Source organism: Mobula hypostoma, chromosome 18 (assembly GCF_963921235.1).
Source record: "Mobula hypostoma chromosome 18, sMobHyp1.1, whole genome shotgun sequence".
Classification (NCBI taxonomy): domain Eukaryota; kingdom Metazoa; phylum Chordata; class Chondrichthyes; order Myliobatiformes; family Myliobatidae; genus Mobula; species Mobula hypostoma.
This window is the reverse complement of record NC_086114.1, coordinates 32,636,690-32,652,864: the sequence shown is the minus strand read 5'-3', so window position 1 is coordinate 32,652,864 and position 16,175 is coordinate 32,636,690. Positions and strand designations below refer to the sequence as shown.

Sequence of the window (16,175 nt, the reverse complement as noted above, 5' to 3'; positions counted from 1 at the left end):
TCACAGGCTCTGGAGGCTGCAACGAGACTGGGCCCCCTTGTATAAAGGGTGAGTGACATATCTGTTAGAGTAGCAAGCACTATCATCTCGCCACTAGTCAAGAACAAAAGAATTTGTGTTTGTTTATCTCGGGGTGTCTTGCATCTCGCCGTGCAATGTGATTCATCCATCTCTTATTGCTTTGACCACATGCATTTGTGTTTAGAACATTGGTGAGAGGGATGTAAGGAGCTGATCGCTGAAGGATCAAATGCTAAAGGAGGAGATAATCTCACATAGAGCTTGTGCTACTCACTTGTACATCTATAGCCTGTTCGTGTGACAAGTTATGAGGTGTAATATACAGCTCTTGCACTGACTGTGTAAGGAGCTAATGTCTTCACAGTCTCCCTGCTGACTCATAGAAATATAGAAAACCTACAGCACAATACAGGCCCTTCAGCCCACAAAGCTGTGCTGAACATGTCCCTACCTTAGAACTACCTAGGCTTTACCCATAGCCCTCTATTTTTATAAGCTCCAAGTAGACATCCAGGAGTCTCTTAAAAGACCCTACCGTTTCCACCTCCACCACCGCCACCGGCAGCCCATTCCACGCATTCACCACTGTCTGGGTAAAAAATTCTTACCCCTTACATCTCCTCTGTACCTACTTCCAAGCACCTTAAAACTATGTCCTCTCATGCCAGCCATTTCAGCCCTGGGGAAAAGCCGCTGACTATCCACACAATCGATGCCTCTCATTATCTTGTACACCTCTATCAGGTCACCTCTCATCCTCCGCTGCTCCAAGAAGAAAAGGCCGAGTTCACTCAACCTATTGCTTTTGTGTTGAAGAATGATCTACAGAAAGGTTAAGAGTTTGTGATTTCAGGTTTCAATGTTTTCCCACATGCACTGTATAAATGGAATATTATTTTCCCTACTCTACTAATAATTAGATTTATCACAATACTTTTGGCCTTAAAGTGACTAACTATTATTTGAAAGCTTGCAGGGGTTTTGAGGAAAGTATCAACATTTGACTGAAAATCTTCATCCTTGTTCTGATCCTTCCTGACTCTGTAACATCTTCGGGATGACAAATAGCAAATTCCACTTTCCAAATCTCTAAATATCTGGACCTTTACTTTAATAAGGAAGGAAGAAAGGCAAAAAAAGAGGAAATCATGAGTCAATGAACCTTTTATAGTTGGCAAGATGCTAGGATTCACAATTAAGAATGAGGTTTTGAGGTACTTGAAGGCATTTGATAAAGTAGGCTGAAGTCATCATGGTTTCCTTAAGGGGACATCTTGCTTGACAAATCTGTTGGGATTCTTTGAGGAAATAATAGGCAGGATAGACAAAGGAGAGTCAGTGGATGTTGTTTACTTGGATTTTCATAAGGTCTTTGACAAGGGGCCATACATGGCGCTGCTAAACATGATAAGAGCCCTTGATATTACAGGAAAGATTGTAGAATGGACAGAAGATTGGCTGACTGACAAAGTGTAGGAATAAACTTCTGGTCAGCTGCCAGTAACTAGTGGTATTCCATAGGGGTCAGATTTGGGTCCATGACTTTTCACGTTCTATGTTAATGTTCTATGGAATTGGTGGCTTGTGGCCAAATTTGCCGATGAAACAATGATTGGTGGAGGGACAGATAATGTTGAGGAAGCAGGGAGTCTGCAGAAGGACATGGACAGATTAGGAAATGGGCAAAGAAGTAGGGAAGTATATGGCTGTGCACTTTGACAGAAAGACTTAAAATATAAACTATTTTCTAAATGAGGAGAAAATTCAAATATTGGATATGCAAAGGGACTAGGGAATCCTAGTGCAGATTCCCTAAAGTTAACTTACAGTTTGAGTTGGTGTAGGGAAGGCAAATTCAATGTTAACATTCATTTTAAGAGGACTAGAACATAAAAGCAAGGATTTAACGCTGAGAATTTATAAGGCATTTGTCAGACTGCACTGTGAGCAGTTTTGGGCCTGTATCTACACTTTGTAAAAGAAAATGTTGCATTGGCACTGGAGAGGGTGCAGTGGAGCTTCATCAGAATGAGCCTGGGACTGAAAGAGTTAACGTATGAGAAACCTTTCATGGCTTTGGACCAGTATTTGCTGGAGTTTAGATGAATGAGAGGGAAACCTCATTGAAAGCAAGTATCGAGAAACCTAGATAGCATGCAGTAGGAGAGGTCTATAACAAGAGGGCATAGCCTCAACATGGAAGGATATCCCTTCAGAACAGAGATGAGGAGGAATTTCTTTAGCCAGAGGGTGCTGAATCTGTGGAATTCATGGCCACAAACAGTTGTGGTGATCAAGTTATTGGGTATATTTAAAGTAAAGGATAAGTTCGTGAGTAGTAATGGCATCAAAAGTTATGGGAGAGGGCAGGAGAATGGGGTGGAGAGGGATAATAAATCAGACACGATTGAATGGTGGTGCAGTCTCAATAGGCCCAATGGCCTAATCCTGCTTGAATATCAAACACACTCCTTCACTTCCCAAAGGTTGCAGGTGTAGCTTTCGGCTTCATAGGCCTTTTGCTTTGGAGCCTTCCAAATCTCCAGTTAAGATGATCCCTGAAACATAATTCTTTGGGTAAGGTTTTGGTCACCTTCCCTAATACCACATACATCAAATAGAAGCATAGGATAGTAAAGGAACTGTGTAAATACAAGTTAGTGAAGCCTTAGCAGATCACAATGTTTTAATCTGTAGAAACAAAACTCAAATGTCCATATCCTTCTGGGATCAAAGCATGTCACTGTCATATATAATGCTCTGCCACACACATGCAGTTGGTCTTGTCTGCTGGTTATTAGGTCTGTTGAACTGTTGGGGTAAACATTAACAATTTGTACTAGAATTCACGTAAGCTTATTGTTACTGCCTTAGTTTAACATTGCTGAAGACAGTACTTACCGGTCATGTATACTTCTGTTATCACTGGCTTCCCATCCCTGAAGAAGCAAAATAAAACTGGTTTAAATGTAAGAACAACACTAACCACAAACAATCTACCTAGGGGATAACGTGACTTGCAATAACAAAGTTAGTACTGTCTAACATTAAGGCAGGTGATCACAAAGTTAGAGGTAGTTGTAAGAAAGGAGATAAGAATAGGAGATGTTTATGGTGTAAATTCCAGAGCTCAGGACCTCGACAGCTGAAGCCATGGTCAACAACAAAGTTAACACAGCTTTCTGAGTGAACGCTAAGACTTTAAAAGTGCTGAGGTTGAGGTCAGTTGCAATAAGGTACAAACCGAGCAAAGAATGTTTCAGAGGTTGTATGAAGTCTCATTGTAAAGGTCATCATGTCCTTTACTCAACAGACACAGTGCCAAACCGGCATGAAATTCAAACTAAGATCAATAAAATGCGAAGATCCTTCAAACATAACTTGAATTAACAGCTTCACATTCCATTGTTTGCCTTTGTGATCCATTATTAATGTCTCTTTCCTGATTGGGTTAACGGATTCCAGTCAACGGGGAGCTTTCCAGATTCTATAGAAATACATTATTCACCATAAAAGGTTTCTGATGACCATTAAGTCTGTTCATTGGCTCCAAATCTGTTATGATAAAAGAAAAATGGTTCCAAGATGTGTCTAAGCATGCAATCAATGTAGTCTCTTACTGCCTTTGAGGGGCCAGGATACAGATCAGTCAATGTCTTGGTGAATGGTGGAATAGGCCCAAGGTGGAAGATGATTTACTCCCACTTCTCTGCTCATGTTGCAGGAACTCAAAGGCAAATACCTATATATGCCTTTTCCTCCTTTCTCTTTATTGCGCACTAATTCATTCCATTGTTCATTTCCATAGGCATTGGTAATCCTTACCTAAAATACATTTCTCACATACGGCTTTGGGTGGGGGTTCCCATCATCCAATTGGTCTTGGTCACCATAGGCCAAGCTGATCTGTCCACAACTAAGACTGCAGGATTGTAGAACAGTAGATAATTTCAGCACATTCCCACTGGGCATTGGGTAGCAAACTTCATTGCTTGTATCAAAGTGGAAAATGTTCTGATTATTGTGTAGACCCTGCTACCTCTAGGACAACTGCCAAAAGTCATCACAGAATCGAAGATATAAACAGTCTGCCAAAAAAATTGTAAATCTTTGTAAATAACAGCAGAAAAAGTTATGTGATTAACGTAAAATTCAATATCAATATCCCAGAATGTTCAGCAGTCTGTGAAATTCTTGATGACCGACTCACATGTACATTTCCTGATCATCAGAAAGCATTTTCATGGGTCTGCCCCACATAATAACCACCTAATCTGCTTTTCACCTGTTGGCTGAAATGGATGAAGGCTTGTCTGCTCCTCTGACAGACTGCCCTGCTTTCTCTGTGAAGATCCTCATGCCACCAAAATGGATCCATTCTCTCCTCAGTAATGTAGGTAAAATGAGACAGGATGACTTGCCTGTTATGGCAGATCAATGAACCATAACTGTTCATCATCAATGCATGCTGCTGTCATTAGTATATTGGAGAAATAGTCCTCTTTCAGCCTAATCAGATTCAATACTTACTGTTATATTCAAGCCATGATTCAGTTATGAGACAAAACACTGGCTGTAACTTAACTTCAGTAGTGCTCAATGCAGCACCAAGTTGCCAAGTGCTTAAAAAGATTGGTCATGTCCCAGATCAAGGACGTAATCCCGGTTACCTTGGACTGGCACCAGTTTGCCTACAAGGCAAATAGAGAACTGAAGATGCCATTTCTATCGCCCTTCATTCTGTCTTGTAACACCTGGAGCACAAGGACACCTATGTCAGGATGCTTTTCATTTATTACAGCTCAGCATTAAACACCATGCTACCAATCAAGTTGACTGTCAATCTAGGTCTTAGCATATCAACCTGTAATTGCACCTTGGACTTCCTCATTAATTGTACCAAGATGGTGAAACAAGGCAAGTGCACATCAACCACATCTGTCCCCCTAACCCTGAGCACCGGTGCTCCGCGGTGGACTGTATACTAGGCCCACTTCTCTATTCTCTCCTCACCTCCTGCTCATGCTACAAACTCAGTCATCAAATTTGCGGACAACACAACTCTAATTTGGCCTAATCACAAACAATAACAAATCTGCATACAGAAAGGAGGTCCCGAACAAGCCCCACTATTCATAAATGATGAGGTAGTGGAAAAGGTCCCCAGTTTCAAGTTTTTGGGATGAACTTCACTGAGAAGCTCTCTTGGTCCATCAACACAACCTTGATAGTAGGGAAGGCACAACAGTGACTGTACCACCTGAGGTGCTTAAGGAGAGTTAACCTACCCCAAAAACTGCTGGACAATTTTTATCAATGCGTGGTAAAGAACATACTGATATATGGAATGACATTGTGGCACCCTAGCTGCAGTAAGACAGACCACAAAGCACTCCAGTGGGTGATTAGGATGGATCAGCACCTCACTGGAACTTAACTGCTGGACCTGGAGACAATCTACAACTCTCGATGCATATGACACGCACGTAACATCATTAATCACTCATCCCTGCCCGGACACTGGTAGGAGATACAGAAACATTTTAGCCAAGACAGTAAGACTGAAAAACAACTCCTTCTAGAGGGCTGTTGTGCAGCTGAATTGTGCTACATCCTGGCTTGCCAATAGTCTTTGAGAGTTATGGACCATTGATGTCACTTGTTGCATGTAAATATGGGATTTTTTTTAATGAATCCATACTACATCTATTGTAAATATCTGTTTTGAACATACTGGAGAACCACCACAATCTCATCTTGAACAATGACAGTAAAGGTCTATTCTATTGTATTCACATGAAAGGGTCAACATTCGCAAAAGTGTAACTGGCCATTAGTGATGTCACCATATATCCTTGACATCACAATGCAGCACGCACAAATGCTGAAAACCTTCTATCAGTATCCATCTAGCACTGGTGACATTACAAGCGTTCAGTGACATCACTATCCACCAGTGACAACATAATCAAACCGCAGCATCACCCAGCACCAGTGACATCACTATCCATTAGTAGCATCACCTTGCTGCAGTGACATCACCAGTAACAACAGCATCATCACCAAATGGTGTTATTATGTTGATATTATAAATAATCGTTCCTTTTAGAAATTTTCATCGTGCATAACTAAATAAAAATACACAAACCTGCTGTACATAACACCACCAAATCAAACTGTTTTAGAATATGGCTTCACCATCACTGATATTACAGGTAAACAATATCAGTATTTCCTTCTCACTTCCCATTTTTCCTCAACCCTCAACATCATGGAAGCAACCTGTGACCAAAAGGTGAATTGAACCAGATGCACAAATACTTTCTCTACAAGGGAAGGTCAGAAATATCTTATGGGATCTTGCTGTCTCTAAATAACTTTTACATATCACCACACAACTTTGGATAAATAGATTTTACAGATGACTACAGCTCTTTGACCTTCAATGCAATTTCTAGATAACACACATTGTAACTGCAGTGATTCTCAGAGTTGACCTTCTGAGTATTTCTGGCATCTACTCTTTAAATACAAAAGTTTGTTTTGTGCACAGTTGGGTTGCAAAAAATGCAATGCAAGTAACAGTGATTTAATTCCTCTTGACCTAACCTACCACCCCGTGGCTCGGAGGGTAGAGCAAAGTCGAGATAGTGCTAACGGCAACTCCTTTGCTTGCATTTTCGGAAACAGCTCTATTTCTATCTTTGATACCTCCATTTTTTCACTTTTCAAGGTTCTTTTGAAAACCCTGACCTGGAGTTACACTCTGACTTTGGTTCTTTGCGGGAATGGGACTCGCTCTCAGGGTCTCACGGCCGACCGCTTTCTGATATCCCAGGGACGCAGCTTGGAAGACTAGTGCACCTTTAGGGTGCCAGATTTTCGTGGCTCTGGAGATGGGCTGATTCAAGGCCGGTGCTCCTGACTGAGATGTTGCAGGAGAACACAGAACATCGGGAGCAATGGGTTAGCTGCCATGGACTGTGTCCAGAGATCTGAGCCTTTCCGGGGCCAACTCTCTGGGCGCAAAGCTTGCAAAAAGCGACGCAACAGACTTTTAACACTATAAATCAGCGAGTTGTTTTGTTATGTCTCCCCTCTCACTGTGAAACGGGGCACCTCTTTTTCCCTTATTAGGGGGAGTGAGAGCCTGTGGTATGTCGAATTACTGAGTGAACGAGAAGTCTTTGGGATCTTGCAAGACTGTGTCTTTATTGATGCTTTGCTGCATATTTGAGTGCTCGGTGAAGCGTGCTGATGAATTTTTGCTGGTGGGGGAGGAGGGTTGTTGCCTTGCTGCTACTTGTGCGTGGGAGGGGGAAGCTGTGGGGCTTTGGGGCTCTAATGTTTAACTGTCATTCATTCTTTGGGACACTCTGTTTTTGTGGATGGTTGCAAAGAAAAAGAATTTCAGGATGTTACATATTTCAGGATGTGACATTAAATGTACCTATTGAATCATAAGCCTCCACATCCAATACATTATTTTCTGCAACTTCTGCCATATCCAGAGTGGTCCTACCACTGAACACATCTTTACCTTCCCGCCAACTCTCAGCCATCTGTGCAGGGATCCTTCCCCACTAATCCTCCATGATTCCCTTGTGTAATCATCCCTCCCCACTAATCTTCATCCCAGCACTTATCATTGCAAGCAGCCTAAGTGCTACAGCTGCCCTTTCACTTCTTCCCTCATCTCCATTCATAGCCCCAAACAGCCCTTCCAGGTGAAGCACACTTCATCTGTGAATCTACAGGGGTCACAGGTCACCTATTGTGTCCAGTGCTTCTGATGTAGCCTCCTCTACACTGGTGAGACCCATGGTAAATTGGGGGAACCACTCTTTTGAGCACCTCCACTCCATCTGCCAAAAGTGGAGCTTCCTGGTGGCCAAACATTTTAATTCTGATTCCCCCTCCCATTCCAATATATCAATCCATGGCCACCTCTAGTGCCAAGACGAGGCCATCTTTAGGTGGTGGAGCAACACCTTATGTTCCAACCTGATGGTGTGATTATCAATTCTCTATCTGGAAAAAAAGTTTCCCTGCCCCTCCCTCTTCTTCTATTCCAAACTCTGGACTCCTACCATGTCTTATCTTCCTATCCCCTTCCTCTGAGTCTACTCCTTCTTCCCCCTCTCCGATAGTCCATCCTCCTCTCCTGTCAGATTCTTTCCTCTCCAGCTATTTATCCCACCTGGGTTAAGACCATAAGACAAAGGAGCAGAAGTCGGCCATTCGGCCCATCGAGTCTGCTCTGCCATTTTATCATGAGCTGATCCATTCTCCCATTTAGTCCCACCCCCCCGCCTTCTCACCATAACCTTTGATGCCCTGGCTACTCAGATACCTATCAATCTCTGCCTTAAACACCCAGTGACTTGGCCTCCACTGCCGCCCGTGGCAACAAATTCCATAGATTCACCACCCTCTAGCTAAAATTTTCTTCGCATTTCTGTTCTGAATGGGCGCCCTTCAATCCTAAGTCATACCCTCTCATACCAGGACTCCCCCATCATGGGAAACAACTTTGCCATATCCACTCTGTCCATGCCTTTCAACATTCGAAATGTGTCTATGAGGTCCCCCCTCATTCTTCTAAACTCCAAGGAATACAGTCCAAGAACGGACAAACGTTCCTCATATGTTAATCCTCTCATTCCCAGAATCATTCTAGTGAATCTTCTCAGTACCCTCTCCAATGTCAGCACATCCTTTCTTAAATAGGGAGACCAAAACTGCCCACAGTACTCCAAGTGAGGTCTCACCAGCGCATTATAGAGCCTCAACATCACATCCTTGCTCCTATACTCTCTTCCTCTAGAAATGAATGCAAACATTGCATTCGCCTTCTTCACCACCAACTCAACCTGGAGATTAACCTTAAGGGTATCCTGCATGAGGACTCCCAAGTCCCGATGCATCTCAGAACTCTGAATTCTCTCCCCATTTAAATAATAGTCTGCCCATTTATTTCTTCTGCCAAAGTGCATAACCATAAACTTTCCAACATTGTATTTCATTTGCGATTTCTTTGCCCATTCTTCCTATCTATCCAAGTCTCTCTGCAGACTCTCTGTTTCCTCAGCACTACCTATCTTTAGGGTATCATCAGCAATCTTAGCCACAAAGCCATCTATTCCATAATCCAAATCGTTTATGTACAACGTAAAAAGAAGCGGCCCCAACACGGACTCCTGTGGAACACCACTGGTAACCGGCAGCCAACCAGAGTAGGATCCCTTTATTCACACTCTCTGTTTCCTGCCAATCAGCCAATGCCCTATCTACATATGTAACTTTCCTGTAATTTCATGGGCTCTTATCTTGTTAAGTAGCCTGTGTGGCACCTTGTCAAAGGCCTTCTGAAAATCCAAATAAACAACATCCACTGCATCTCCCTTGTCTAGCCTACTTGTAATTTCCTCAAAAAATTGTAATAGGTTTGTCAGGAAGGATTTTACTTTAAGGAAACCATGCTGAGTTCTGCCTATCTTGTCAAATGCCTCCAGGTACTCTGTAACCTCATCCTTGACAATCGACTCCAACAACTTCCCAACCACCGATGTCAAGCTAACAGGTCTATAATTTCCTTTTTGCTTCCTTTCCCCCTTCTTAAATAGTGGAGTGACATTTGCAATCTTCCAGTCCTCCGGAATCACGCCAGGATCTATCAACTTTTGAAAGATCATCGCTAATGCCTCCACAATCTCCACAGCTACTTCCTTCAGAACACGAGGGTGCATTCCATCTGGTCCGGGAGATTTATCTACCTTTAGGCTATTCAGCTTCCTGAGTACTTTCTCTGTCGTAATTGTGACTGTGCACACTTCTCTTCCCTGCCACCCTTGAATGTCCTGTATACTGCTGATGTCTTCCTCAGTGAAGACTGATGCAAAATACTCATTCAGTTCCTCCGCCATCTCTTTATCTCCCATTACAATTTCTCCAGCATCATTTTCTATCGGTTCTCTATCTACTCTCACCTGTCTTTTACTCTTTATATACTTGAAAAAGCTTTTAGTATCCTCTCTGATATTATTTGCTAGCTTCCTTTCAGAGGGTTCATCTTTTCCCTCTTAATTACCTTCTTAGTTTCCTTTTGTAGGCTTTTAAAAACTTCCCAATCCTCTGTCTTCCCACTAATTTTTGCTTCCTTGTATGCCCTCTCCTTTGCTTTAACTTTGGCTTTGACTTCTCTTGGCAGCCACAGTTGCATCCTTTTTCCATTCGAAAATTTCTTCTTTTTTTGAATATACCTGTCTTGTACCTTCCTCATTTCTCGCATAAACTCCAGCCACTGCTGCTCTGCCGTCCTTCCTGCCAGTGTTCCTTTCCAGTCAACTTCGGCCAGATCCTCTCTCATGCCACTATAATTTCCTTTACTCCACTGAAGCACCGACACATCAGATTTCGGCTTCTCTTTTTCAAATTTCACAGTGAACTCAATCATGTTATGATCACTGCCTCCTAAGGGTTCCTTCACCTCAATCTCTCTAATCACCTCCGGTTCATTACACAATACCCAGTCCAATACAGCTGATCCCCTAGTGGGCTCAACAACAAGCTGTTCTAAAAAGCCATCTCGTAGACATTACACAAATTCTCTCTCTTGAGATCCAGTGCCGACCTGATTTTCCCAATCCACTCGCATGTTAAAATCCCCCACAATTATCATAATACTGCCCTTCTGACAAGCCTTTTCTATTTCCTGTTGTAATTTGTAGTCCACATCACTGCAGCTGTTTGGAGGGCTGTATATAACTGCATTCAGGGTCCTTTTACCCCTGCGATTTCTTAGCTCAACCCATAAAGATTCTGCACCTTCCGATCCTATGTCACCTCTTTCTAATGATTTGATATAATTTCTTACCAATAAAGCCACACCTCCCCCTCTGCCTACCTTCCTATCCTTCCGATCCACCGTGTATCCTTGGACGTTCAGCTCCCAGAGACATGCATCGTTTAGCCACATCTCAGTGATGGCCACAATATCATACCTGCCAATCTGTAGCTGTATGACAAGATCATCCACCTTATTCCTTATGCTACGTGCATTTAAGAATAACACCTTAAGACCAGTATTTGGTACTTTTCACTTTGATTGCACTGCAACTTTATTGCACTGCACTTCATCCCAATGGCAACAAATTTGCCCCATCACCTGCCTGTCTTTCCTGACATCTTTACTGCTCACTATCTTAGATTTATTTCTGTTTTCCCCTTCCTCTGCTCTATCATTCCGGTTCCCATCCCCCTGCCAAATTAGTTTAAACCCTCCCTAACAGCTCTATTAAACCTTCCCGCCAGGATACTGGTCCCCCTCGGGTTCAGGTGTAACCTGTCCATTTGAACAGGTCATACTTCCCCCAGAAGAGATCCAAATGATCCAAGAATCTGAAGCCTTGCCCCCTGCACCAGTCTCTCAGCCACGCATCCATCTGCCTGATCCTACTATTCTTGCCCTTGCTAGCACATGGCACAGGAAGCAATCCCGAGATTACTACCCTAGAGGTCCTGCTTCTCAGCTTCCTTCCTAACTCCCGGAAATCTCTCTTCAGGACCTCCTCCTTTGTCCTATCTATGTCATTGTTACCAACATGTACCAAGACAACTGGCTGCTCGCCCTCTCCCTTCAGAATATTCTGGACCCGATCCGAGACATCCCGTACCCTGGCACCCTGGGAGGCAACACACCATGCAGGTATCTCTATCAGGCTCACAGAATCTCCTGTCCGTTCCCCTGACTATGAAATTCCCTATAACTACCACATTTCTCTTCTCCCTCCTTCTCTCCTGCACAACAGCGCCAGGCTCAGTGCCAGAGACCCAGTCACCGTGGGCGTCCCCCGTCAGGTCATCCCCCTCAACAGCATCCAGAACAAGATATTTGTTGCTGAGGGGGACAACCACAGGGGTGCTCTCCACTGTCCGGGCATTTCCCTTCCCTCTCTTGACAGTGACCCAGTTTTCTGACCCCTGTAGCCTAGGGATGACTACCTCCCTGTAGCTCCTGTCTATCACCTCTTCACTTTCCCTGATAAGCAGTAGGTCATCAAGCTGCAGCTCCAGATCCCTAACACAGTCTCTGAGGAGCTGCATCTCGGTGCACCTGGCGCAGATGTGGCCATCAGGGAGGCTGGAGGTCTCCCAGGATTCCCACATCTGACACCCTAAACAAAGCACTAACCCCGCAGGCATGTTATCTAATTCTACAGGAATGAAACAGGAAAAATAAGTCTATCTAAGGGTTCATCTATTACCTTCCAGCTAGCCTCCTTCTCCTCCCCACAGCTTTTTATTCTGGCATCTTCCACCTTCCTTTCCAGTCCCGAAGAAGTGTCTTGGCCTGAAATGTCAACTGCTTATTCATTTCCATGGATGCTGCCTGACTTGCTGAGTTCCTCCAGCATTTTATGTGTGATATTTTGCATTTCCAGCATCTGTAGAATTTCTTGTGTATATAAATGTATACATTTTATTGTAGCCGTTGTTCTTTGGTTCAATTGCTATATGAATATAATGTAGACAGGAATGACTAAATTCACATGCATTTGGCCACAATCTTTTATCCACAGACAAAATTCAACAAGTCAAGGAATGAACTCAGTGTGCTGTCAGCCTATTGAGTAATACGCTTTGCTAAGTGAAACATCTATTGGCTGTAAGCCTGCTCGCAACTTTCTTCAATAAATGAAAATTAATCCCGGATAAGATGTTGGTTTTCAGTCTGAGATTTACAGAATATGGCTCCATGAATATACTGCTAATCAGAAAGTTAAGTGACAAGACAGACATTCCTGAACTGATTCTGTGAATCTGTGAGTCCAGAGGAGGGAGGAGGACGAGGCCAGCCTGTCCTGTGGCTGGAGCACTGAGCGTGTGTGTGGGTGGGTGGATGGGAGGGAGGTATGAGGGTTGTTTTGCTATTTTTACTTTCTCACTTGCTGTGTTCAGTGTTGTTTTGCCAAGCATTGTGTGCATGCTATGTTGGCGGTAGAATGTATGGCGTCACTTGCACGATGCCCCCAGCACATCCTTGCGTTGGTTAACGCAAAAGACACATTTCACTGTACGTTTCAATGTACACGTGATACATACATCTGAATCTGCTTTACTTTATCAAGAGCAGCACTGTTACTGTTGCAGTGTCATGAAGGACACGATGAACTGAAATCCATCCTGAAGGAATATGTAAACTCCATACTGCAAATGAAAGGCAAACACGTATAGTTCACCAGTCCTGGCAAATATTCATCCCTCTATCAATAAACTCAGCTCCGTGTGAGTGGGAATCTGCAGGATCTGTTTGAAAATTCCAAACTCGATCACATTTTACAGTGACGAGACTTAAAAGTCCTGTGCTGTGAAGCACTGTGGAAAAACCTAAGACAGTGAAAGAAAATATATAAATATATGGATCATCAAGGATAGAGATATCATAGAACCAGTAATGAGCAGCTTTAAATTAATTTAGTGGAGTCACTAGATGCTGAAGGTGAAGAAATAGTGCTTACCCGAGCAGCATGGGTAGTGTAGAGGTCAGCATAAAGCTTTACAGTGTGCCAGCTCTGAGATCAGAGCTCGATTCCCAATACTGAATGTCAGGAGTTTGTATGTTCTCCCCATAACTGCGTGCATTTCCTCTAGGTGCCCTGGTTTCCTCCTACACCCCAAAGATGTATGGTTAGAGTAAGTGAGTTGTCGGCATGCTCTTTTGGTGTCAGAAGCATGGTGATACTTGCAGGCTGCCCGATAATCGCTCATTTTATTTGAAGCAAATGAATCATTTCGTTGTATAATATATTTCAATGTGTATGAGACAGAGCTCATTTTGGGAGTTAGGTTGAAAGCTGGAAAACAGGACCTCTAGGGTAGTAATCTCTGGAGTACTGCCTGTGCCATGCGCCAGTGAGGGTAAGAATAGGATGATTTGGCAGATGAATGCCTGGCTGAGGAAATGGCTCAGGGGGCAGGGTTTCAGATTTCTGGATCATTGGGATCTCTTCTGGGGAAGGTATGACCTGCACAAAAAGGACAAGTTGCACCTGAGCCCAAGGGGGACCAAAATCCTTGTGGTCAGGCTTGATAGAGCTGTTCGGGAGGATATAAACTAATTTGACAAAGGGAAGGGAACTAGAACAATAGAGATGAGGAGAGGGCAGTTGATATAAAGTTGATGCAGTACGTGGTGAGACTGTGAGGAAGTCAGGCAGATGACAGGGCAACATTGTAGTTGCTGGAGTAAGCTGAAGTGTAAGATGAGAGCAAAATCTAAAGAGTGGTGAATACAGGGCTGAAGGTGTTAAATTTGAATCCATGCAATATACAGAATGAGGGAGATGATCTTGTAGCACGGTTAGAGATTAGCAGGAATGGCTTTGTGAGCATCACTGAGTCATGGCTGAAAGAAGATAATAGTTGGGAGCTTAATATTCAAGGATACACATTGTTATCAAAAGGACAGGGATACACATTGTTATCAAAAGGACAGGCAGGTAGGCAGAGGGGGTGGCGTGGCTCTGTTGATAAAAAAAAATGAAATCAAGTCTGTAGAAAGAAGAGACGAAGGATTGTAAGCATAGTTCCCTCTAAGCTGTGCGCCTGTGCACGTACACACGTTTTTCAACCAGCGCACAAAGGAAATTAATGTGCGCACAAAAGCTTAGTTACCTAAAAGAATGTAGTAATTAATAATTATACTTATTGAAAATAATCTTAAATGTTTCTGTTAACTAGTTAGGCGGTTTTTCAAATACCACAATGCACGTCACTAATTTACGTCACCTCACCTTTCCTGTTCCGGTTTGTACAGCTGCATCATGGTGGCAGCCATCTTTGGCGGACAGTGTTCATATCGTAAAGTTTACAAAGATCTGTTTCAAATCCTGTAAATAGCTTACTAAGTTTTTATTGAAAGAAGTATTGAGTCACTATGTCAAATTCACAAGAAGCGAAGGGTGTGAAGCGCAAAAGAACTGCAAATTTGTTTAAATTTGAATGGCTTAACAAAATAGCAGAAACTGCTACACCAAAAGCTCATGAGGTCATGAACGTTCAGCTACAAGAAATATTTATGTATGATTCGGAAACTGGAGTTAGCTGTTTGTATTGTCGTGATGCGAAAGTTGCTGGAGAATTTGCTAGTGGAAAGAAGTGGGATGATATTTGGAAATTTGACTTTTTGAAGCGTCATTTGGCAAGTAAATTGCATTTGGACGGTGTACAAAATCTCAGGCAACAGAACCCATCGTTACCCATTACAGGAGTGCTACGCATGTTATGGTTGAGTGCAGATGAGCAAGAGTAAAAACGATCAAACCCAAAGGAGATCAAAGTTTAGGTACAAGAATGGTCAGCTTTTGATTTCTCCGCAATTGCAGATTGTGACTTCACATTTGGCGATGAACAAGTTAATGCCTTATGTCTAAAATATCATAATTTTCTAACTGAAAATACTGTAATAGTTAGACAGGTTAATGATTTCAAATTTTCTGTGCAAGAAAAACTTAAATCCAAACTGATTTCAAACTTTGTTCAAATGGTGGCATTTGTACTTCAAAATGAACAGCTTTGCGACCTTGCACAGTTGATGGACATTGGGGGAACCTTTCTTGCTTCTAGTGCGGACTGTGAGTGAGGTTTTAGCCTAATGAGTCAACTAAAAAACAAGTTGAGAAACTGTTTAGGTGAATGTGAGAATCAAAATTTATCAATTGGATGGAAGTTCTATTAAACTAGATAGAGTTTACAAAGAATGGGTAAATGCCAAAGACAGGAGAGAGAAAAAGTAACTGAGTGACTTAAATATGTATGTTATTTTGTTGTTATTCTGTGCAGTTTTATGTCAAATATTTTGTAAATCTACATAAACAGCGCCATGTGCGCATTCAGTGTGCACATACTTTCGTCACAGGAAAAAAATTTGCACGGCGTAAGATTTTTGCGCACACTGACTACTAAAAATTAGAGGGAACATTGATTGTAAGATGTAGAATCCTTGTGGGTAGAGTTAAAAAACTGCAGGGGTAAAAAGACCCTGATGGGAGTTATACAGTATGCAGGCCACGTAACAGTAGCCAAGCTGCATACAAATTACAATGGGAGATAAAAAGGGCAATGTTATGATGATCATGAGGGATTTCAATATG

The 16,175-nt window shown here is 42.6% G+C and overlaps 1 protein-coding gene across 1 annotated transcript in view; it reads right to left on the bottom strand.

The window, feature by feature from the left end:
* The window catches only part of LOC134358441 (tyrosine-protein phosphatase non-receptor type 13-like), a 426,694-nt gene that overhangs the window by 96,748 nt on the left and 313,771 nt on the right, over positions 1–16,175 (bottom strand). The window contains exon 34 of the mRNA XM_063070670.1: positions 2,923–2,960. Within this exon, the coding sequence (XP_062926740.1) occupies positions 2,923–2,960 (38 nt within the window). The remainder of the gene's footprint in view (positions 1–2,922; positions 2,961–16,175) is intronic.